Here is a 25969-nt window from a genome sequence, read left to right as displayed (position 1 = left end):
TGCCCTAATATTTGGGAGGAATCTGGCCCTCTCTGCAGTGTGTGTCCTACAAGTGTCACTGTAGAAAGCAGCAATAATGGAAGGCTTAACAGGAGTCAGCAGCTTTTCCAGAAGCCACCAGGGCACAGCTGGGACCTCATTTACACACTTGTTTCTGAGATGAATTGTGCACCTGCAACTCATAGGGTTGAAGGCTGCATATACCTTGTCCTACCCCTACCTCCCCCCACCCAGCACCTCTTGCTAAAAGGATATTGGGTGGGAAGGCAGGGCATAGGACCTCCAGCCAATGTGGTGTAGTGGTTAGAGTGTTGGGCTTGGACCTGAAGGACCAGGGTTCAAATCCCCACTCGGCCAGGAAGCTCACTGGGTGACCTTTGACCAGGCACTCACTGTCAGACCAGCCTACCTCACAGGGTTGTTATGAGGACAAAAGGGGGGGGGAGGAGAACTAGGTACATCACCTTGAGCACCTTGGAGGGAAGGTGGGATATAAATGTAAAAAATACATCTCTTAACAGCTAAATTGGATCAGGCAATGCTGGGCTAGGTGGACCTGTGGTTTGACTCAGCACAGGGCATAGGAAGCTGCTTTACACAGTTGCTCCATTGGTCAAGGTAGCTCAGTCTGCACTGGCTGGCAGCAGCTCTGCAGGGCTTTGGACAGGAGCCTTCCCCAGCCCTCCCTGGAGATGCCTGGGATTGAGCCTGAGACCTTCTGCATGCCAAGCAGATGCTCTGCTTCGGAGCCGCGGCCCTTTGTACTTGTGCCATTGCCTCCCTATGCCATTTCCACTTGGGTTAGAGCTGCTTCACACATTGTATATTTTAAACCGCATTTAGACTGACGGCAAGGGTTGTTTGGCAGTGGAACGGTCTCCCTTGGGAGGTTGTGGATTTTCCTTCCTTGGAGGTTTTTAAGCAGAGGTTGGGTGGCCATCTGTCATGGATGCTTTAGCTGAGATTCCTGCATTCCAGGGGGTTGGGCTAGATGACCCTTGGGTCCCATCCAACTCTAAGATTCTATGATTCTAAGTGCACACTTGCATTTCACAAATCCAGGAAATTGCCTAAGGTTAGTACCTCCAGATAGGCTGGTATTTTACCCATCAGCCCACCCATAAGGATAGCTTACAGTAGAACCTCGACTAAGAGTGTTGGACTCGTAATCTGGGGAACCAAGTTCGCATCCCCGCTCCTCCACATGCAGCTGCTGGGTGACCTTGGGCCAGTCACACTTCTCTGAAGTCTCTCAGCCCCACTCACCTCACAGAGTGTTTGTTGTGGGGGAGGAAGGAAAGGAGAATGTTAGCTGCTTTGAGACTTCTTAGGGTAGTGATAAAGTGGGATATCAAATCCAAACTCCTCCTCCTCCTCCTCCTCCTCCTCCTCCTCCTCCTCCTCCTCCTCCTCCTCCTCCTCCTCCTCCTCTTCTTCTTCTTCTTCTTCTTCTTCTTCTTCTTCTTCTTCTTCTTCTTCCCACAGCCCCATTCGTGAACAATCCAATTCACGACTACAGCAAACCTGGAAGTAAATACTGGGTTTGCTGCGATTCCTGCATGCGCAGAAGCAGCATCTGACGACTGCACATGCGCAGAAGCAGCTGCTGATGTCTGCACATGCGCAGAATGGCGCTGCCGCCGAATGTGCACACACAGAATGGCGCTTCTCACAGCAACCCGGATCGACTCACGAACAGACCTCCGAAATGTTTTCCATACCTGAGTAGAGTTTCCACTGTATTTAGCACTGTGCATGTGCTAAATAAAGCTGACCAAACCTGCAAGAGGTGTAGTGGTTAGAGTGATAGACCCGAGGGGCCAGGGTACTCAACCAGGAAGCTCCTTCAACCAGCCATTTACTGTCAGCCCAGCCTACCTCACAGGGTCGTTGTGAGGATAAAACAGGGAGGAGGAGACCATAACCTGGAAGCTCTGAAGATTGAGCTCTATTCCGAACCGTTTGTTCAGATCCTTGCAAACACAGCAGCAAGCAAAGGCCCGTCATTATGCAATGCTTACCGGAACAGGAGGCTTGAAGTACATATGGGCGGAGCATTGCAACACACCCTCTGGGAATGTTGACCGAGAGCCTGGAACAGAACATGATACCTTGTCCTGCAGCTGGTGAGAAAGGTTACTTCGTCTCTGTTGCCGATAGCCTGACATCGCAAAAATAACCAGTGCTGTATTGTGCTGCGTGTGACTTCAAGGCTATGGGGCCGGGCGATAAGGGACAAACGATAAGATACGGCTTTTGCAGAGGCACACAAGCTACAATGAAACTTCACCAGCCAACTCTTATTTCACAGGCAAATCTGCTGGTGTGTCTTTAAGCACCTGTTTCATTTCTGCTATGTATCGGCTGCTAAGATAACGTCCCTTGACCGCTTATGAGAGTGCAGCATGATTGTAGCTGGAAACTGTTTTCTCTTCTTCTTTTTTTAACACCTTGCTCTTGGGGAAATAGGTGTGTTTACATGTTAACCACATAAAGATAAAGAGCAGTAGCATGGGGAAGGCTTGTAAACCATTCATTTATTCATTTACACACTGCTGCCCGGACAAAATGAATTTACCTCCTAAAGCTGCTAGCGCTATCTGAGGGGAAAGCTGCTATGGGAGCTCTGAAGGGGACTTTCCTTGGGATAACAGCACCAAAAAAACTCCACCCGCTCCTATGCTGTAGCTCCAATCCTGATGCCCCTCTCCCTTGCTTCAATTTCAAAACATGTACAGGGCCAAACTATATGGTGCCTTAGGGAAGCCCCCAAGCTAGGCTCTGAGGTTAATAGCTCTTTGTTGGTTTTCTGCTCTTCCCCAGCTTGTGTTCAGTGGTATACGGCCTCTGCATATGGAGGTTCCATATAAATAATCAATCCACCATTACAGCGAATAGCTGCTGCCATCCATATATCTGTCTACATAACTCACAATTAAAGCTGAATGAGTAGGTGTCTCCATGTCTCGTGGCATATATGAGTTCTGCGTATGATTCAAAACTTGATTGAACCCAGTGACCATGAAATATACTCGGAGTCGAGAGTGGATTTCATGCTCTTTTTTCAGCTCATAGTGGTGAGGAGGAATGGAAGTTCCCCCAGAGTGTCTGCTTTATATACATTATTTACACAATGGGCCCCACGTGATTGGCTAATTCTGGGATTCTCCTGTAGGCCAATCGGGTTGCGGATTCACTTCCACCTGGAGCTGGATTGGGTGGCTCCTGTGGACCAATCAGACTGCTGCATTCTGAATCCTATTGTTCTAGGACCAATCAGACTGCTGCATTTTGGATCCTATTCAACTCAGTACATAACAGAGCAAGATTAAGAAAGGAAGGGAGAAATAAAAAAAACCCTGAAGCACTTTATCCTAAAGCGTATAATAGAACTGAGATGGCTCAGTTGGTTAGAGCATGTGGCTCTTAATGCCAGGGTTGTGGGTTCGAACCCCACATTGGGCAAAAGATTCCTGCATTGCAGGGGGTGGGACTAGATGACCCTGGTGGTCCCTTCCAACTCTACAGTTCTATGATTCTAGGGTAAAATAAGATGAAGAATTCCCATAGACCTCAGTAGAAAGGGTAATACAGGAATCATAGAAATTGTAGAGTTGGAAGGGACCACGAGGGTCATCCAGCTCAACCCCCTGCAATGCAGGAATCTTTTGCCCAACGTGGGGCTCAAACCCACAACCCTGACCTACACGAGCCACAGATTCCATAGATAAATTATGTGTTATGTTTGTCTGCCCTGAGTCTTCTGCCAATCTAGGTGATGTAAGCATTGAATAAACACTTTTCAGTCGCTTGTGCAGTGGTAGGAGCTAGGAGCACATGATCACCTTATTGCGCATGAGTAGGAAATGTGCTTAGATAATCTGTTAATAATAATCACAACAGAGACTCCATGCCCTATGGCCAGGAAGAGAAATGCAAAGGAATGTTCTCCTTCTGACTCTAAGGGCAAAGTCTTTGAAATAAAACCTAAGTGTCTAGCTAATAAGGGCAGATAAAAGTAAGCAGTGTTGCTAACAACAGAGGCTGAGCTGGCTGGGATCTTTCTGATTAAGAGTTCTCCAGAACCAGCTCTCGCCTTTAGAGGTTCTGAATGAATTAAATTAATCAGGGGTCAGCAAACTTTTTCAGCAGGGGGCTGGTCCACTGTTCCTCAGATCTTGTGGGGGGCCGGACTATATTTTTATTGGGGGAAAATGAACGAATTCCTATGCCCCACATATAACCCAGAGATGTATTTTAAATAAAAGCACACATTCTACTCATGTAAAAACACGCTGATTCCCAGACCGTCCGCGGGCCAGATTTAGAAGGCGATTGGGCCGGATCTGGCCCCCAGGCCTTAGTTTGCCTACCCATGAATTAGAAGGTAATGAGGAGTTGCGTTAAATTGTGCTCCTTGGCCGAAGCAAATTTTGGCCTCAGGAGGCTGTGTTGTGGGGACATTTGCCCTCGTTCTGACTGGTCATTATTAAGTCAATCAGACTTGAAGTCAATGCTTCCTGCACTCACTGTGCAGCCTCGTTGTGAGGGAAGAGGATCTCCCAGAGGCACAGTCACCACTAAAAGGTAAAGGGACCCCTGACCATTAGGTCCAGTCGTGGCCGACTCTGGGGTTGTGGCGCTCATCTCACTTTATTGGCTGAGAGAGCCGGTGTACAGCTTCCGGGTCATGTGGCCAGCATGACTAAGCTGCTTCTGGCGAACCAGAGGAGCACACGCAAACACCGTTTACCTTCCCGCCGGAGCGGTACCTATTTATCTACTTGCACTTTGACGTGCTTTCAAACTGCTAGGTTGTCACCACTGCCAGGTTGATAAAACAGGTGGCAGCAGCTTAAAGTTGGCAGGGCAGTTTTGTGAAACTTTCCGCCTTTCCCAAGGGATTTCAGTTTCAAAAGACAATGTGAGAAGTCGGAACAAAGAACAAAGAACAAAGAAACTGCAAATTTTTACTAAAATATACAAAATATACAAAATATAACAATGAATGCAGTCATGAGGCGGATTAGCTGCAAATTTACAGCCTAATGCAGCCAAACATCAAAACGAACAGGCTTCTAAGTGCCATAAAGACATACATTGTATACAGAAAGATGGGAGAAAATGGCCTAGGAAGCTATCCTAGATAAACCACCACTTTCAGTTTGCCACAACAGTCAGCAGGCAAATGGAACTTTCAATGGCCAAATGTGTTTCTTCAGTAGCACAGCTTGAAACATTAAGTCCTAGAATAGGCAGTGGATACTTCCCCCCCCCCCCGAAGGTGGATGGATATTCTAGTGCTGCTTTTAATCATGCCTGTAAAGCAGCTTGCATATACAACAATAGCATGCAATTCTTTCTGTTTTAGTATAATTTGTAATTTTATTAAAAAATATGGAAGGGCTTGATGGAGGCCAAGCGTTGGAAGGAAAGAAGGGGTTCTGTTTCCAAAGAGGAAAGAGATGTCAGGAATCCTGCCTAGCAAACTGCAACAGTTACGACGGTTGGGTAAATTGTTATGTGTGCAGGGCACGGAATACCTGGGCATAGCAGGAAAGGATTAAAAAAGAAGTTGTAGAGCAAGTCAAACCAAATGAGAGACAGCTGCACAAGTGGTTATTGTCTTGACACGTTTGGAAAATCAATCTCTTCATTGAGGAATTTCCTTCAGTGTTCCTTAAGAAGCTGCTTGGCACACCTTCTCTTCCTGCTAGAATTCTCAGAATGCACTGGGACAGCAACAACTTGTACATAACTGAGCACCCCGCAGAACACAAAGAAGACCCTGTGGGATCGGACCAAAGGCCCATCTGGGCCAGCATCCTTTCCTCACAGTAGCCAACCAGATGCCTGTGGGAAGCAGGAGCAAAGTACAACAGGGCTCTCTCTACCCAGCAATTGGTATTTGGAGGCTTTACTGCCTCTGGCAGTTAATGGAGCATGTCGCCATTTTGGCTACTAGCCACTGACAGCTTTGCCATTCATAGATTTTTGTCTAATCCTCTTTTAAAGCCAGACAAGTTGGTGGCCATACCTTCCTCCTGTGGGGTTGAGTTCTATTGCTATAAACCCTGTAAATTAATAAATGGTAGGATTTTGATTATTTGGAGTATTGAAGGGAAGATTGGAGGTCAGCGGAAAAATACAGGCTAAGCTTCCTTTCCAAGCCAGGGCCTCAGCTGGGATAAGAGGCATTCTTGAGGCTATGAACATGAGTTTGACCAAACTGCGGGAGGCAGTGGAAGACAGGAGTGCCTGGCGTGCTCTGGTCCATGGTGTCATGAAGAGTCGGACACGACTAAACGACTTTACAACAACAACAACATGACAAAAGGTGTTGATGGCCACTGTAAGAGGAATCTTGGGCTGGGCATATTGAGGTTGCCATGGTGAAGGGGTGTGTGAGAAAAGTGGCAGGAAAAGACTGCTTTTTAGCAAGGTGTGCGGGGAAGAAGGGAGAGAATAAAGACTGGGCTCCAGGTTAGGCAGGCTGGCTGAAGGCTGGCTGGGGGAGATGCCATTGAGTCCTGAGCTGTGGGGAACAAGCCTTGCTTGAGATGACCATGCTGTAAGATCTGGGCTGTTTCTGTGCAAACTGAAGGTGTAAAAAGGTGAATAAATCATATTTCTTAAAGCTAGGACAGTCTCCGCTGCGTCTTCAATTCTCCAAAGGACCCTGGAAGCTTTCTACTACTCGGCAGAGAGTGAGGGGTGGCACCCAACTTCTGTAACACTACGAACCATGTAGAGAAGTCCTTAGTCCGTCCTGATTCTTTCAATATTCAGCTTCACTGAATGTCCCTGAATGTACTATGAGAGAGGGAGAAAAAACATCTCTTTTCCTCGACCCCATGCATAATTTTATGGATCTCTAAAAGTAAAAAGCCCCCCCCCCCCCGGCTGCCATAATCCTCAAGACTGTATGCTTTGGAGGAAGTTGCAGCCATACCTAGCAAAGCTGGGGATTAAATCTGGGACCGCCAGCCAAACCACTGTGCTATGACCCATACATATGTGTACAACACGTGGCTTGTAGGTACAGTGGTGCCCCGCAAGACGAATGCCTCGCAAGATGGAAAACCCGCTAGACGAAAGGGTTTTCCGTTTTTGAGCTGCTTCACAAGACGATTTTCCCTATGGGCTTGCTTTGCAAGACGAAAATGTCTTGCGAGTGTTCAGATTTTTTTCGCTCCCCCCCTTTTTCTAAGCCGCTAAGCCGCTAATAGCCTTTTAGCCACTAATCCGCTAAGCCTTTAATAGCCGCTAAGCCTTTAATAGCTGCTAAACCGCTAATAGCGCTAATCCGCTAAGCCGCTAATAGGGTTGCTTCGCAAGACGAACGGATTAATTTTGTCTTGCGAGGCACCACTGTACGTACTTTGGATTAGCCTACTGAGAAAGCCAGCGAAGGTCATATGCAAGCAGCTATTGCACAAGAGCTGTTTCGTTGCAAAGAAACGGTTAATTTGGCTAAAGCCATGAGAGGAGTTGGCAAGGCCAAAAGTGTTAAGCCAAGACTGTAGGAATGGAGGGCAACTTGAGGTGCCACAAAGTCTGCTTTGCAGTAATAAAAATGTGTGCTTCCCCATGCCTGCCTTCTACATGTAGGAAGAAAACTGTGCCATTTTGATCTTGACAAAAAGTCCTGTCCTGATCCTGTGGGCTTGCGATAGCTGCAGCGGCAGGAACAAAGGCTTGTGCTGCCCCAGGTATCTGAAGTTCCATCTAGAACCTGAGAGGCAAGGTAAACAAAGAAAAAAAAAGCACTTCAGATGTTGTCAGGCAGATTTTAAGCTTTTACTGCAGGGGTCAGCAGCAGGGCATCCATGAACATCAGTTTGCTTGCCAGTACCTCCTATGGCACCCATGGAGAGGTGTCAGTCAAAATCCCCTCCAAAAATCACAATGCATGAAAGTGCCCATAGCTTAACTGCTATTATTATCAATTATTATTTTATTTTATTTCACTTATAAAGTGCCCAAAATTACCTGCCTTCCAACCACCATACATATTTTGAAAGATAAGTGGTACCTGCCCCTGTATATTTTGTACACACACAAAAGGAAAAGCAAATGGGGAGGGAAGAGGAAAGCAAGCACCGGAGTGGCTGCTCTTTCACTGGCTAATGGATAAGACAATGCTGGTCTTCCCTTTGCCTTTCCGCTAGAGAATACAGTACACATGGTAGTTAGCAAAACTTTTATAAAAACAAGTAGAGTGTGGTGCTGATAATGCTCAGGTTGCAGGTTCAATCCCCTGCATATTCCTGCATTCCAGGGGGGGGTTAGACTCAAGGTCCCTTCCAGTTTTAAAATTCCATGATTCAACAAAATAGAAAGGGGGAAAGGCACTTGGAGCTTCTAAAACAAAACAAAACACTGCATAGGACAGAAATACCACAATATAGTTAGTGTCATACTATTATTTATTCTATTTTTTTAATAAAAAATAATTTTTATTAAAGATTTCTTAGTTTACAGTCACCCAATAAGAATAGCTCTCCAGATGATGTACAAAATTAAACAGGTTGAAAATCACAATTCCCATAAAACAAGAATCTATCAAGCAGCAAATAAATAACAAACAACCTTTCCAACGAAAAGATCCGTCAAGTCAATCACCATAATACAATCGCCTAGAAAACCAAAGGGATAAATCCTACAGTGCTAAAATACCCATGCCATAACCATAGCATAATGCAGAGAGCTCTTTTGTTTGTTTGCTTGTTTAAAATGATGGTTTGGGAGATTTACTGACAATCATCAGAATTTTCTGACCTCCCAAAATACTTTCTGATGCTGGTGACTCACTGACTATAGCGCATGCATGAACACATATCTTAAGAAAATCATGTTTCTTGTCTTCCAGGTGGTGGAGAAGAATGTGGACCCGGAAACTACTTTGCTAACCTACCTTCGAAGGAAATGTATCTGATGTCAGCTGGCACATTCTGCGTGCAATTTTAAAATGGCCAAGGCATAGTTGTATAGATGGTCCTGCAGAATTTGAGCGTCACTTGAATTTAGAATTGGGCACCTGCTAATACTGTTTCTCCTGTTATTCCTACACCTACCATTCCCAGTCTCAGTGATGCTTAACGTAGTTCAAGACTGAGAGCAATAGCTTAATATGTGGAGATGGGCAGTCTCTCTGTTGTACCCCCCCTTTTTTTTGGCTTCTGTCAGATTGGTTCTGAAATTCGTTGAGCCACCTACTCCCATGACCCACAACTGAAAAACAGCTTGACCTATTTCTGAGCGAATTTGACTTCGTAAACGAGTCGGTCTCCCTCACATTGGAAGCCTCCTGTTTGCAGTAGTTGACAGGAAGCCATGGGTAGAGGGGAGGGTAGTCTCTCCCAGTCCTGTCTCTGATGCCAGGGAATGAAGTTAACTACTTTCCTCAAGGCCTCATGGTCCAGTGCATGGCAACACACCATGCCAGGTGCAGAAATATGTCCCTCCCTCTCCCCGTTTTCCTCATGGTTTGGTCCTGCTGGAATGCTGGTTTGGACCTGCTGAATATTGGTTTGGGAGGGGAGTTGGATAATCAACAGATTGGAGAGAGAATGGCTGGTTGGGTGGTTTGGAGGAAATACCTCTCTGGTTTGGATTAAAATTGAAGCAAATTCTGCAGTGCTGGGGGTTCATATGTGGTAACATAACTGATTTTTAGGGCCCAACTATTTGTTTTTTCCACAAAAAAAGGGCTGGCCTCTATTTTCATGGACAAGTGGCCATGTAGTGCTAACTAGATTAAGAATACTTTTAAGGCAAATATCATGCTTTTCTTTCATCCAAAGATAGACGCTAACATCCATAATAATCTTTGTCGGAACTGAACATCTATGAACTATGTTGGGGAAGTGATGCCTAAATCTGATGTTTCTTTAGCTGGTCATGTGTTGTTAAGAAGTAAATATAGCATGTGTTTGTAAACACAATTCTACATTTCTTTTTCACTGGCTGATCCACTCCAGCAATTAAAAAAGGATAATTCATATCTAGATATTTAAGACCATTCTTCTGTACTTTTGTATCAGCTGATACATTTATTTGCACAAGCAAAAATAAATGAATTACCAGTAACCTTGGGCCTGTAGGAAACCAGGAAACAGAAATGATTTGGTGGAAGGATGATGAAAAACCCTAGGCCGCAATATGTTTTTGTTGTGTCCTAAGAAAGTGTTGGATAGTCCTAGACAAATTGGATAACTCAATCTTTTATTTACTCTGTGCATCTGGAAACTGAGCCTGCTATAAGAAGCAGTGGCTGTAGATATATTTAAGAATTTCTTGCTCGGTTGGTATGTTTTTCCTTAACTGCCATACTGTTAGTGGGGTTATGTGGAACCAAGCTGGGCTGTGGAGAAGGTGGATGTGGTGCCTGCACTGTCATGATTTCCAAGTTCGACAGATCCCAGAAGAAAACCATGTATCCTTTGAATGGCAAGTGATGAGATGGGTGAATGGGTTTCTAATGTAGGTATCGGCAGTACGGAGGACAGATTCTCAGTGGGTGGAAAAATGTAATTGTGTAAAGCCAGTTCCTCCCATAAATTTTCAAATGTATTTGATAACTTTGTTTGCTCTGTTCCTTTGATGGGTGGCAGAAAGTTTGCCTATGATTGGGAACCTGCAGCCCTCCAGAAATTCTCGGACGCCAACTTCCATCAGCGCCAGCCAGTGTAGCCAATGGTCAGAGATAATGCGAGTTGTACTTGAGCAGTTTCTGGAGGGTCAAAGGTTCCCCATCTCTGAGCAATGGTCATCTAGGACAAAATGCAATTTATTTTAAAAATATTTGCCAGAGTAGCTGCTTGGCACTACATTCAAGCCTCATGCAGCTCCACAATATGCCAGCTGGGTCTTCCTTTATGTAATCATTTGGGCTGCAAGTATATCATCATTCATGTGGGAGTAAGCCCCACTTACTTGATGTTGGGAAAGATGGAGGGCACAAGGAGAAGGGGACGACAGAGGACGAGATGGTTGGACAGTGTTCTTGAAGCTACAAACATGAGTCTGACCAAACTGCGGGAGGCAGTGGAAGACAGAAGTGCCTGGCGTGCTCTGGTCCATGGGGTCACGAAGAGTCGGACACGACTAAACGACTAAACAACAACAACAAGCCCCACTGAGAACTTGCGTCTGAACAGACACGGTGCTTAGCATGGTGCTGTTAGTCTTCCTTTTAAAATGCTAAGAATTGGGGCTGGCTCACACAACTATCTCACTGTATAGAGTAGGGGGGACCAACCTGGTGCCTCCAGGTATGGTTTGGCTCTCAACTCCCATCAGTCACAGCCAGCATGGCCAATGATCAGGGACGATGGGAGCTGGAGTCAAGCAACTTCTGGGGGATGGCAGCTTCATCACCCCTGGCCTGTGCAATCCTTTTGGTTTCCTAGAAATGGCAAAGCACATGATTACCGTGTGTTACGGCACATCCAAATGTTTTGCCCCCTGCTGTTATCTTGATTTCCTAGCTTTAGCATCTGATAAGGGTGCTTATTAAAACTCACTGGCCTTTCCCAGATTTGTTTGCTTAGTAAGATTAATGTTTGCTTTAATGTAATGGACAGTTTTGTGCCAAAGTTCAGTATCAGTATACTGAGTGAATCTACTTTTCTCTTGGTCTCTTCTTAGCGCATCTTCCCTGCTTTGCTTCCCTTTGTCCTGTTTCTCTTCACAGCAGCACAAACTTAATTTAAATCTTTAGGAGTTCATAGCCCACCCTTTTTAATCAAACTCACCCATTTTCAGAATGTTGGCTTTAGTAGTTTGTATGGGCTTGCTTTGGAAATGATTGTTCGGCATTTTGGGGGCTGGGGACCTGGGAAACTTTATTGGGTTTCCTGTGAAATTCTGAGCATGAATTCCTTTACTGGGTTGGGAACCATGCGCTCAAATGGAACGTGGATGTATATCTGTGCGCACATCCAATGTGATACCTGCCTGTAGCGCTTGAGGAGTGTGTGTGGTATCTTCCCATCCATCTCACAACACAAGAGGCACAGCAATCACTTCCATCCTATGTCTTGAGCTTCTAGTTGCATAGAATACCTTGCAGCCCATGACTCTATCTGGGTCGGAGCCCATGTTGGATTTATATCATTAAGGCTATGTACAGTACACCTTCCTGGCTTAAAACAAGCTCCTTTCAAATCCTTGGGTGCAGCTCATCAGGCCCTGGAGATCTGAATTCCTTTACTGTAAAGTAACTTGCCACTTCTTTGCCTATCTCAGGCTGCAGCTCTCTCCTTGCATCATTTATCCTGTTATCACCAGGTTGGTCACTGCTTTCATTTTGGGTGAAGACAAAGGCAAAGTAGGTATTGAGCAGCTCCACCCCCTCTCTGTCACCCAATCACATTTCTCTATCTTATCCATGCAGAGGGCTTGCAACTGTTGATTATCATGCAACAAAGGTCTGCCTGTCCATGTCGGATCTCATTTCTTACTGCGTCAAAAAGAGAGCCTCTCTTCTTTCCAAATCTTTCACAGAATAAAACCTTTAATGTTTATTGTTTTCCCCACACAGTTTATTTTTAGTCCCACTTGCAATTGGTCATTATGGCGGTTCTTCTAAGGGGGAGGGTTGTTAGGTATATCATGTTAAAAAAGTAGAAAGTCCCCCCCCCTTTCCGTTCTGTTCCACATACCAATATGTCTGCGATTCTTTGATGTTATCTCTGTTCCTTCCGTCCAATTTTCATCATCTCAGTGGTGGAATTATTTAGCAGATAAAACACTCCTGACCTCGCTTGAAGCATGTGCGTTTACTTCTCCAATTTTTTTTTACTCTTAAGCAACACAACCAGTTTCGCTCTTGGAAGCAGCGTCGGAGAGTTCCAAAGCCTGCCTGAGGGCTTTCCGCCCAGTGCCTCTCACCCCCTCCTTCTTCCGAACTCGGGGGTGATTTATGGCAACAGTGGGCGAGGCAGCATCTCCCCATAACCCAGGGAAGGGAGACTGATTTACTCCCCATAATCAGCCTCTGATTACCTTGTGCAGGCTGGATAGATGGTATTGTCGGCCATCTTCCAAGGCGCCCCTAGTGGCCCCCCGCCCATTGGCTTTCATTAGTGTTACCAGCAAGCAATTTTACAAAGTGAACAACTTCCTTAACTCACGGCTCTAGACATTTTTCTGCAAATGCTTGTTTATTCCCTATCTGTGCTCTCCACCATGTAGCAGTAACTACCATTGAAGGCATAGGAAGCACTAAGACAAGGTTGCACCCAGTGCAGGTAAGGTGTGGCGTTGAACCTACATTCTAACAGTCCCTGGCCTTCCATATTACCTTGCCCAAGGCACAATGAATTGCTAAGCCTTATGTGTTTTGTAAGCCCTTTCCCAATCAATTCAGGCATTGTATGGCAGCCAAGGAGCTGGCTAAAGGAAAGAGGAGGATGCTCTCTAGTTGGAGAAAAGTGTATGGTTCACCAAGAGTTCATCAAGATGAAGTCATTGCACCCTTCTGCGCTATTTTGTAGTCATCTTGGGAGCAAAGCAGGAGTGTGCTTATTACATTTACTGATGGAACCAAGTTGAAAAGTTATTGCAACTATGTATTGACAAACTATGCAGGGTGAATTGGGAAGTCTCACAGGAAAAATGGACACTGCACGAAACCCATAGCAACAGTACCGAGATTGTGCTCTTGTGCACATGGGTAGGAGAATGAATGTGTTTTTTTCTTCAAAGTTTCAACTGCTGAAAGAAGAAATATTATAGTGATTATGATTAAGTACATCACTACTGGCAGTGAATCCTCAAATGAAGAATGTGTATGTTTTAGGCACGTGTTTAAGCATGGTGTTTCCATTAAGGATAAAGCACAATTACACACATACCACAGCAGATGTGGTTAGAGATTACTTAAGAAATTAGGCCTCTGAACTCTGTGCCTTCTTCGGCAAGACCTTGTTCAGTCCTGGATCAACTAAGGGGACCATTGTCATACTAAAAAGAGCCTTCTGTCCTTGCCTTCTTACAGGAAAGAATAGCCAAAAGCCATGGGTCTCAGTGTGGTTTCTGCACTCCTGGCATTGTTATGTCCATGTACACGCTCCTTCGCAATCAGCCTGAACCCAAAATGGAAGCAATTGAAGATGCTTTCCAAGGTGAAAGGTTTTTGAATCTTACTAACTTTTGTCCAACCCCCACGACACAACTTGATTTTTTGGGGAGGGGACTGCACATATGATTGGAGAAGTGATGGGCTGTTACATGTTCAACCTTACACCTTGGATATCAAGAAAAGAAAGCCAGCTGCCTTCAGCTGCTTTGCCATCCTTGGCGGTGGTGGGAATGGCCCTGTCATTGTGATTCAGCAGAGTATGTGTGCCTTTTTAAAATAAAAAGTTAACACACCCCCTCATGCATTCCAATTAGACTGTCCTTGCTGATAGAATCAGATCATTGCTAGGGATTGCTAGGGAAACTGCACAAAAGTTATTCATCTCTTTTACCATCTGGCCCTCAGATAATCCTTGGAAGGTAGAGAGCTTACAAGGCAAAATTTATTAACGAGTAATGTAGCAGCAAAGCTGGGCAAACATTTGGAAAGGAAGTTTGGCAAACAGTTCAGGTCAATTCTGTATTACCTGGAGGTTATGGTTGTGGTGCCATTTGAGATTAGAACCCCATTTTCAAAGTTATATAGAACCACAATGATACTTACTCATTTCTCTGGGGGTGAATTTTGGATATCCTCAGAAAGTTTAATGTCCTCCATGGTAGAGCAGAGCCAGAATAAATACCATTTTTTCCTTGTACATCCTTAAGTGACTCCTAACCTCTGTAACTTGATTTGGTGATTCAGGAAATCTCTGCCGCTGTACTGGATACAGGCCCATTCTGGAGGGTTACCGGACGTTTGCAAAGGTAAGAAGCCAGAGATCAAAAGCATTTCGTAGAGTTAGGCTAGCTTTTGATCAATGCCAATGGATTATACACCTAAAATAGAAAAGGTTAGTCTGCTGTGTCCAATGTTAGTCCTACTCAGAGCAGACCCATTCGTATTAATGGTTGTACATTAGTCATGTCTTTGAATTTCAGTGGGCCTACTCTGAACAGGACTAACACTGGATACAAACCAATTTGCTTTCACTTCTCCAGTGCCTCTTCCATTTTTAGCAATCTTGCCACAAATGTTGTTACAACAAAGGTAGCGAACATGGCATCCTCCAGATGTTGTGGGACTCCAAGTCCCATCCATCTGTGGTCTAGCAACATATGGAAGGCACATTCCACAATTTCTACCTCTGCTTTACAGAGCTAGCACTTCTAATGGGGGCGGAGAGGATCTGTTCTAAAGTCTGGATTTTCTGGAACAGATCATGATTCTTGGAGGAGTTCTGGTGCAAACTCTATTGAAATTAATATGGGATGTGAAAGAACACTCTGCCCTTCCATGGCTCCCATTCATTTATGTAGGACAAGAAAACATCCTTGAAGATGATATCCCATGTTGGCAAATTTATTTCAAACTGGTGTTCACTTCATTAATTTAAGTCTGTTTAGGGAAAGGGATACTCTAGAAAAGAGATGGTATGAGAAAATCTGGATTAAGGGAGGAGAAAGTGTATTTAGGCAGTGATTTGCATGATCCGCAGTTCCCTAGTGGATAATAAACACACAGATACAAGTATTTAGGTTTATGGGTTCAAATAGGCCACAACTTTATTGGTTACAGATGTGAGCAGTTTAGCTTAGACATTGGGTGAAGCCAGGCTATATCTCGACTCCTGCCCATCTGCAGGGAATCCATCTAAGAGCAAACCACCAATAGGGGGAGCCCTATGACTTAAATCAAATACGGGCATCCTGAGGGGTCCCCGTTGGGGTTGTGGCATGGCCCTAGCCCATGTCCGGGCATCAGACAGAATCCACACCCCCGGATCCCTTTAACAGGATACCCTTAATGAGGAGGGGCAGGCGGAGGCTGCAACTCCCCTCCATCCAAACAAAGGCTTACCCAGTGCCTAATCTCACAGAGTTGTGATGATTGCTATAAGGTAGGTGAAAGCCAAATGACTGGTGCCAATTTGCCGAGTGGGAAAAATTCCCACTTGGCCCCAACAATATGGCGGCTGACGTTTGTCCATAGCAAGGTTGTGTCATAGAAAAGCATAAAAAGAGGGTGGGTGGGTTGGGAGATCCGGGGAAGGGCACGAAAGGAGGGCTCCCCGTGGCCACGCCTCCCACAGTTGCTGATTGGTCAGCAGGGCCACCCATGGGCGGGGCCCCGCCCAGCACCAGTGACACAGCCTGGACAGTGACATGGAGGGCGCCAATTCCAGCCCCCCACGGATCACTGCAGGGCCCTGGATGCCTGGCTGCAACGCCGCCCACCTGGAAAAGGTGAGTGGACTTGTAACAGAAATCCATACGGACTATGGAGAATTAATGGAGGTATGGGAACCTTACTTTCCACTTTTAATGAATGAATGAGCCCTAAATCTGTATGGTTAAATGGTTTCATTAGCAAATGTGTTAAATTAATATAGCTTTGATGGAGCTTCTTTTGAAACATTTCTTTCCATCTAGGATGGGGGATGCTGTGGGAATAAAGTTAATGGTCTTGGTTGCTGCATGGCTGGAAAGCAAAATAATGTGGTAAGTTGGTTAATGGTTTAAGGTTGGGTGTCTCTTAAACCCGTCATACATTTCCAAGAGGAGAAAATTATTATTATTTTGTGTGATGTACTTTAAATCACTGCAATTAGGATATTTCATACCTGTCTTTCCCCAAATCACTATTGCAGGTTGCTGAGGGTACAGAGAATTCTGTTGAAAATTTTCCTAGCCCCCTCAAAACTACTAGGATTCTCTCGGGGAAAGGAGAATGACTATTAAAACAGGTTTTAAAGTTTGTTGGTTATATTCTGAGATTCCCATGTCAGGTTTCAGGAAATAGTAGTTACTGTAGTATTGGGATTTCAGGAGCTTTTAGACTGCAATTCTGTGCACACTTAACTTGAGACTAAGCACCACTAAACGTACCCAGATTTACTTTCAAGTAAACATGCAAATGATTATGCTCTTAATATGCTATATGATTATATATTATGCACCAACCATCACAGCTCTGACTTCACTCATTGGCTAAAAACACTGAAAGGTGGGAGCAGCCAGGCAGGGTCATCTCACAAAAATAACTTGGAAGGTTGCTTGAACATTTTGCTTCATAACTTTCTTTCTAGAAGGGTCAGAGACTTAGGGATGAATTCAGCAACGTGCACAAGCTTTTATGCTTGTCAGATGGACTGATCCCCCTTTCCTCACCTACATTCTCTTTTGGGGGTACTTCTGACCCTTCAGAGTGGAATGTGAAAGGGATCCGGGGGAAGGATGGGGAAAGCTGTGCTGTGTGTATCTTCAGCACACAGGCAGAGGTACCTGGCCTCCCCCGAGGCAATTGAGCGAGATACTGTGTTTACCTTCTGTGACCTCCCGGCAGGCTAGGTAAACAAACCCGGCGATTCTTCTCATCAGACGTGAGAAGAACACACCCTCTGCTTCTCTGCTTCTCTCTCCCTCCCTGCATTCTCCCAGGGAGGAGAAATGAGACAGACAGGAGTCCTTTCTACATGTTTTATTCCTGTCACTCAACAGTACATAGAAATGTGACTGTTCCCTTCAGACTCCATCAGAAGAGACTCAACTCCTCCCCTGTACTTCCAGCACAGGTCACATGACACTCTGAGCTAACATCCGGTGCTCAGTACAGAGAATAGGCTCCACCTTTTCTCCAGTAGTACAGCAGCAAACCACAACATCCTGTTTTGCATTCCAGCAATCTGGAGCTGGCTTTTGCATTGGTGCTTTTTCCTGACACTTCTGACCCTTCAGAGTGGAATGTGAAAGGGATCCGGGGGAAGGACGGGGAAAGCTGTGCTGTGCTGGTATCCCCTAGTAAACCTTATTAGTTGAGTCTTGGCCTTACTTTTAAAAAAGAACAAGAAAGGAAAGCCCAGAGTCTGGGGTACCTGCTGACTATGGGTCTGGCATACCAGTACCCCAGAACTTGTCTCTTGGCACTCCTGGATATAAACATAAGTCTGCAACCATGTTCACACCTGCCTGGGAGTTTGCTCTACAGTGGTACCTCGGGTTACAAACACCTCGGGCTACAAACACTTCAGGTTACAGACTCCGCTAACCCGGAAGTAGTACCTCGGGTTAAGAACTTTACCTCAGGATGAGAACAGAAATCACACAACGGCGATGCAGTGGCAGCAGGAGGCCCCAGTAGCTAAAGTGGTACCTCAGGTTAAGAACAGTTTCAGGTTAAGAACGGACCTCCAGAACGAATTATGTTCATAACCAGAGGTACCACTGTATTTAAAACACACTTATTTCAGTGCGGCTTATTCTCAAGTAAGTAGGGTAAGGACAGCTGTATTTGTTAGGATTTTCTCTGTTCGTAATCATCTGAAATAGTGTGTGTCCTTTTAAATCTTTTATGTGTCTGCCTTATATCTTAGTAGTTGCTGTTTTAAATGGAAAGAGAGAACAAATGACATTCCATCTCCATGTAAGAAAGTTCCTGATTCCCATGTTGCTCTTTCTCTCCCCTCCAAATAGGGTCAGGGTTGCTGTGGAGAAAAAGTGAATGGCTGTTGCATGAATGGAAAAGAGAACAATACTGTAAGTTCCTATTACTGTAGTTCCTCTTCTTCCATCTTCTTTTGTTGAAATAAATATATAGAATATCAAGCCATACTTAAGCAAAGTACAGATAAAGCTATACCTCTATTTTTTGGTCTTCAAATGGTGTGCCCAGCAGCCTTTGGAACATAGTGAGTGATGTCTGAGGGAGGGAGGCGAACATTGAGCTGAGCCCCTTCCTGTATCTTGTTGGGAGAACAGGTTGTGAATGGGAGTTAGCAGAAGCAGTGCACAATTTAATTCAACTGCAGTTCTTGTTAGGTCATGGAGGTCCTCTGTGGACCAAGGTGCTTCCATGCTATTGATGGAATGTGTATCTATATAGCTATTTAAACCATGTTAAGTATATTAAAAAGTTAAATGTTCATTATTAAACAAATATTGTGATTGTTTCAAGTCCTTTTCATAGCAAGGATTTTAATTATTTTTTAAAGTATCACCACGAGGATTTTACTACTGCTCTGTGTTGGGCTAGTAATATTGATATGCTTTGTATAAGACATACAAATAGTAATCTTCTTTAACAGTGAGAAAAATATATATATGCACTAACCAATGACAATTTCTTCAGGGATTGATCTCCTCAGAGCTGTTCAATCCATCTGAGTTCCAGCCTTTAGACCCCACCCAGGAACCGATATTCCCACCAGAGTTATTGGTAAGAATGTTCTCTTCTCATGACTTTCTTGTGGTGTTCCTCCTGCATGGAAGATTTACCTATCCATTGACTTCTGTGCATGGGCTGAGAACATGTTGAGATGATGCACTGTCTTGGGACAATAGACCATGAATTCACTTCAGCCTCTGTAGTTTAAGCAGTGAGTCACTTAAACACAAGTAGGGAGAGGGAGAATCAACAACCATAGGCAGGATTGAGCCACTGGTCTTTCAGCTTTGGGAAAATATAGTTGTACACAACAGAAGGGCTGTTATCTCTGGGAGTTTACAGTTCCATAGGGAAAAGCACTTCCTATGACCCAAGATATGAAGCAATGGAGAACAGAACAACTTGTTATTCCATGTTTGTGTAGACTGGAGTTGTTGCATCGGTATAGCAATCCTAGGATAGCCTTGGCACAGAGATATACAGCTTCTTAACTGCCTTTGTGTCTTGGTCTTTCCTCATGAAGTTCCTGGAGATGGACATATGATTGTCCCATATTATCATTCCAACTGGCCTGTGGGGTAGGATATTCTGAGGTAGTGAGTGGCTGAAGGCCGTCCATTGACCTTGAGCGATGGTTGTTAAGCTCTGCTGGTCCCCTGGTCATTCATTGTCCTTGCCTTGGTGGAGGACCCTTATTTGTGTCCAGATAATTGTCTTCAACCAGACACTGAGCACAGCCAGGAGAAGAGGCAAAGCTCAGTGGTAGAAGACCCCAGGTTTAGTTTCTGGCACTTCCAGGTAGGACTGGGAGAGAACCCTGTCTGAAATCTTGGAGAGCTTCTGCCAATATGTGTAGATGACACTGAGTTGGACGGACCAATGGTTTGATTCAGAACAAGGCAGCTTTCTATGTTCCTACATGACAGGTGCGGGCTACTGCCAGTTCACACCCACACCTAGGGGGTGGGACCAACCTGTGCATTCAGTATGATGTCAGTTGATTTGACAGGTGCATGGTCTAGCCCACTTTTCAAAGTTGGTCCAGCAGGGTGGTGGAGATCGAGATCAGGCCTGCCACACCATAAAGGTTCCTCAGCCCTGACCTATGAGGATAGGGACACCTGAACATGAGGCTGGCACATGCATCCCATCCAAACTTCATTCCTCCAGCTGCTCTAGGTATGCTTCTGACAAAACTCATCTAAGGGCAGTGCTATTTTTCTAGAAAAAAGAGGTGCCGGAACTCACCACGAATATATAGCTTGTTCTCTTATAATGGCAAAGGTGCCCACCTGAGAGGTGCTGGAACTGAGTTCCATGTGAGTACCGGCAGAAAAACACCTGCTTAAGGGTCAAACTACACATGACAATCACACTCCCCCCCCTCCTTAAGCAAGTTTGAAAGGTCTCACTTTCTTTATGAAGGTACATGGAATAAAAAGTGGCTGAGGTTCATAATCATAATGATCTGCCCAAAGCATTGGAAGGTTAAACTTCAATGACTTTTAGAAGGCTGTTTGCTACATGTATATTGAAGGACAAAGTTACCTTGTGGTGTTGCTTTCACCTAAGATATGGTTTTGTTTTGCCTATGAAAACTTTGCAAGGCACCCTATAAAGGTGTGACACACCAAAGCACAACAGTAACAGTTGACTACTTCTAACTTTTCTGTTTCTTGTCATAGCTTTATGGTTTCAGTCTTGCTTCGCCATAGGAAGAATCAAACAGAGCCTAGATTTCTTGCTCCTGTGCCAGTGTATTGTGATTTGAAGCTAAATCTGGTGTTGTTTCCTCAGACTCACACTGATCAGCCTCAGAAGCAACTGTGCTTCAAAGGGGAGCGAGTGATGTGGTTTCAACCCTCAAGCCTCAAGGAACTGTTGGTGCTCAAAGCTCAGTACCCAACTGCGAAGCTTGTGGTGGGGAACACTGAAGTAGGTAAGGAAAGAACTCGGTTTCTGTTTGAGTTTTTTGTCAGTACAATGCAAAGGCTAAGGGTTCGTCCACACTTTTGCTTGTTTCAGGCCCAGAAAGCATGGGTCTGAGTGGTTTGCTATTTGCCCCACTGCTTTCCCTGGGAAAAAAACCCCACTAAATCAGAGTAAATGTCAATCTATGGAAAATCTAACTGACATTTGCTCCGATTCAGCTGTAAAGAGCAGGTTTTCTCTGGAGGAAAGTGGCGGCACAAACGGAAGTATGGACAAGGCCTTAAATTGCCTGCCTGGTTAAGAATCTACCTATACCTTTCTTTAAACCATCTTAAGAGATTGCCCTGCCTTCATTGTAACAGTTGAGATTTTTAATAGTTGAGCTTTGAGGTATAATTGATGTGCTCCATCTGGAACATAGGAAACTGTCTTATACTAAGCTGTACCATTAGTCCACCTAGCTCAATCTTGTCTGACACTCACTGGCAGCAGCTCTCAAGAGTGTCAGTCCTTCCCAGCCATGCCTGGAGATGCCAGGGATTCATTCTGGAACCTTCTTCATGCAAAGCATGTAGTGCCTGAGATTGACATGAAGAATCTGAGCATGCCCCACCCTTGGCTAGGCTCCTGGCAAACTGCACCTTCCAGTGCAGATGTTGGGGCTTCCAGAATCTAATGGCAAGTTGGTTTTGTTACCCTCTGAGAGTCAGAGGTGACCTTTACATATTTGAAAACAATGCACATTTTAGGTAAGGAGTGGAAAGCAGCCAGACTAATTAAATCTCCCGAAAACCATCCTTTCTAAGTCTCTATTGTCCCCATTCTTGATGTTTACCCTCGTGGTTTCCTAATGCCATGTTAGCTAGAATCTTGTAATTTCCCGTAGAAATCAAACTGTGTGTGCTGAGGAAGTGTTTGTTAACTTTGCTAGCTGCAATGGAGAGTCCCTTTGGCCCTTGACCTTAAACTTCCATGGCAAGACAGTGCAAATGCTTTGTGGAGAGATTGTTCAGGCGAAAGCTCTAAGAGTCACTATAGATATCGTCACAGAAACAGGCTTTGGTGGGCTGGGCCTGTTAAGTAACAGCCCTGCTGTTTCATTGGTAAACCTGTTAAGTCTGGCCGGCTGCCATGTCTGCATTGACCTCATTGGATTGTGTTTCCTTGAGGTATTGAAATGCGGTTAAAGAACATGCTGTACCCTGTGATCATAGCACCAACTTGGATCCCTGAAATGAACTCTGTTCAGCACACAGAGGAGGGTAAGTAGCAACATGCTTATCGCCTCAGGAGACAGGCCGTGGGCCTGAGGAATGTGCAAGGAAAGACTTCTAAGCAATGCAAAGGATTCTGGATGTTGATTTGTCACTAATTAGGTCCACAGGCCTGTCTCCCGCCCACTACTGATCTAGTGAGTAGGTGGATCCCCTGCTCTGATATCTTCTTTGTTCCTGAGGCCAAGGTGTACCGCTTGCATTTATGTAGGCAGTTCCAAAATGAAAATAATTGTCTACTTTGCATACTATTAGTGAGCATGCTGCTGAACAAACCGCCTCATTTTTTTCTTTAAGGGAGTGAACCCCCATGTTGTAGTGTGTCTGTCTGCGCTGATAATACACCCAGCACAGCATAGATTCCGCCACTCCTTGCCTTTTTCGCAAAAAGTGGCACATCTGAAATAGTTTCCTGCCTCTGCATCCTCTAAATGTGGCAACTGGCTCAGTGGTGGCTGATGCCCATTGGGGCCGGTGGAGAAGAAGGCAGGGAGACCAGCACAGGTTGGGCACTGCCTCATATGGCCAAATTGACCAGTCTCCACTGAACTTGACATTCTGACAGCTTTAACATCCTTTAACTGTGCTTAGAGTTCCTGGTGCCCCAGGAACTCCCAAGATATAAGCTGCAAGTAATAAAATGCTTCTAAGAAGCTACAGCCTCTTGGTTTAGAGGTCTTAAAATACTAACAAGGCCCAGGGGCGAAGGAAGGTGTCATGACACCTGGGGCAGGCGTCACTACGTAGGGTGCATCGCTACATATGACGCATGCGTATATGCTCTATAGTGGTTTGCCGCTGGCGCCGCTCCAGTGCCTTACGGATGGTGCCGGGATCCTCTGCTTGAGGCTGCAGCCGCAAACGGAGGATCCACCAAAGGTGGCTGCAGCGGCACGATGGCTGCTTGCACTGCCACGAGCCCCTGCGGGGTGGCTTCTTGTCACCCCCGCAGACATGGAACCCAGGGCATACCGCCCCCACCCCCCATTGCGACGCCACTGCCAAGGCTTGCCAATGCCTCAGGGCAGCTCTTTCATCTTGAGAGACTACGTTATAGCTACCAGCCAAATCCCTCTCGTGTCTCTGCTTTTCCAGGAATTAGTTTTGGAGCCTCATGCACTCTGAGCCACATGGAAGAGGTTCTGCAGAAAGCGGTGGCTCACCTCCCTCCTTACAAATCAGAGGTGTTTCAAGCGGTCCTAGAACAACTGAGGTGGTTTGCAGGGCCTCAGATCCGAAATGTTGCTGTAAGTGTTCTCAAAACCCTTTTTCTTTTGATGTTAGCAAAGGCTGCTTTCAGGACAGTTGTTCCTTGAGAACTCATGCCAATACATTTGCACAAACTTGCACAAGATTATACGGTGCCTGTGCCTGTTGCTCATTCATCCTGACGTGTTTGCATGGAGGTTATATGATACTGACAGCTATCAGTTGCTATGCTGCAGTTTCCAGTGCAATTTTCTGTCACTTTTTTTTTTGCCAGATGACTCAGTCAGAAAAGTGGAACAATAATTGCACTGAAGTGCAGGCTAGTAATTTGTTGTTATTTGTTGTTAAAAAATAAATAAACAGCCTATCTGGAAGTGCGGAAAGACTCAAATGAGATAATAGCAGGCAGGCACGATGCGCCTTTCCTTTGAATCTTGCCTTGCTTTGCAGTTTTACTTCCAGTTTGACTCTAGGCCCTTTGCACATTACTCACATGAAGGGGCATTATAGGTGAGAAGTGCTGGAGTTGGGGAAAGGCATTGAGCAAGAGAGCTCTAGAGTAGGGCTGGGGAACCTCAAAAAAGCCCTGATGGATCAGCTCGTAGGTCCATCTGGTCCAGCAGCCTGTTTTCACAGTGGCCTGCCAGGTGCCCTGGGCAAGCCTGTGAGCAGGACCTGAATGCAGTCTCCTCACGAGTAATTCACAGCAATTGGTATCCAGACATATATTGTCTCTGATACCACGCTCTCCTCACCCCTGATTGTTGTCTGGTTCTGATGGGAGCTGAGATACAATGGCATATGGAGTATACAGTAGGCAGAGAGAGGCTCAGATTGGGTCCCGTTCCTGCAAGTGGACTGGCTTGGGCTCCAGCAGATCCCTCACTCATGTTGCTCTACCCGTGTGTTGGGTGCTGCCCCCGCCCGGATTTGATAATTCAGTAACAGTGTTTAAACGGAAAGAAGTATTCTCGCAATGTCTTTCCGGCTGCTTTCTAACCCAACCATGTTCTGTATTTGGTTTCAGGCTCTTGGGGGAAATATAATGACTGCAAGTCCAATATCTGACCTAAATCCAGTGTTTATGGCAAGTGGGAGCAAACTGACCTTGGCATCAAATGGTAAGCTTTAAGTAAGAATGGCAGATGGTGCATCACCAACCATCTTCTGGCTCACTTAGGACAATGATAACAGCCCAGGGAATTTTGTACCTCGGTTCTTTCTGGGGTGAATCAGGTAGCACTGCAGCGCCTGTTGTTTCCATCAGCTTTGGTGGACAACTCTTGGTAGCATTGCTCTAGTAGATCCTTCTTTTGCTTTGTTGATTTTGATGGTGAGTCTTTTCCAGGTCACTCTGAATGCACAGATAGTCTCTAAATGCCCTCCAGATATTTTCATTGATACCAATGTTTGAAATTTTGCAGTGTTTGGGAGTTGATATGAGGCAGTATTTTGTATTTGGCAGTATTGGTAGCTCATATGCAATGGTGTATCCAAGTGGTCAAAAAATGTTTACACTGTTCACAGATCAATGTCTGTCAAGGAACCTCTGCATTCCTGTCACAGAATCTTTGACCATTAAAGAGGATTGTTGGACCAGTTCATGGGTGCACACTCAGTTCACATGGAATAGTGTTGGGCAACTGTACTTGTGAGCTTCAGTGTGTTCCCTAACACACCCACACCACCCCTCTGTGGTTGTGCTTTGGCAAGCTGGGTTTGATCATGTATGAGAAGGTGCTCAGACAAAACCCTCTTATTAAACCTTGCAGGGTGCAACTCTCCTGTTGACAATCATCTCCTTCCCCGTTGCCTTTCACGCCAGATTACCACTGAAGCCATCACATAACCACAAACACTTAGGGTGTATACATGAAACCAACCTGCCTCTCAAATGTGGCTACCCCACCCAATATCCCTCCCTCCTTGGCTCTCACCCAGAGAGGAAAATCTATGCTAATGCAACCAAGAGAATCCCCCCCACCCCTTGCTCCTCCCTAAAGGGTGTTACTCCTTTGGGGTCTCCCCATGCTGGGGATGCCCCCTGCCACAACAGTGCCTCCTTTTAGCCTCTGACTTGATACCAATTTCTGCCTGTCCTGGGTTCATGATTTTGACTTCCCAAGTTTTGTCAGCAAGGATGTCCTGCTTAACCCATTTAGAGTGGTCTTCGGGAGACCCTAACCATGCAAAAAGATGCTGATGCCAGTCAGTACCTGACAGTACACAAGAGAAAAAGCACACACATTATGGGAATATACTT

The 25969-nt window shown here is 45.3% G+C and overlaps 1 protein-coding gene across 1 annotated transcript in view; it reads left to right on the top strand.

Moving 5' to 3' along the window:
- Positions 1-25969, top strand: part of XDH (xanthine dehydrogenase) — a 62217-nt gene that overhangs the window by 1467 nt on the left and 34781 nt on the right. The window contains exons 2-13 of the mRNA XM_081186358.1: positions 8873-8930; positions 10342-10438; positions 13148-13256; positions 14006-14132; positions 14834-14895; positions 16561-16629; positions 18601-18663; positions 19256-19342; positions 21089-21230; positions 22393-22485; positions 23593-23744; positions 24734-24827. Coding sequence (XP_081042484.1) covers positions 8873-8930; positions 10342-10438; positions 13148-13256; positions 14006-14132; positions 14834-14895; positions 16561-16629; positions 18601-18663; positions 19256-19342; positions 21089-21230; positions 22393-22485; positions 23593-23744; positions 24734-24827 — 1153 coding nt within the window. The remainder of the gene's footprint in view (positions 1-8872; positions 8931-10341; positions 10439-13147; positions 13257-14005; positions 14133-14833; positions 14896-16560; positions 16630-18600; positions 18664-19255; positions 19343-21088; positions 21231-22392; positions 22486-23592; positions 23745-24733; positions 24828-25969) is intronic.

This window comes from Podarcis bocagei, assembly GCF_964188305.1.
Source record: "Podarcis bocagei genome assembly, chromosome: 3".
Classification (NCBI taxonomy): Eukaryota; Metazoa; Chordata; class Lepidosauria; order Squamata; family Lacertidae; genus Podarcis; species Podarcis bocagei.
This window is presented reverse-complemented; position numbering and strand designations above follow the sequence as displayed.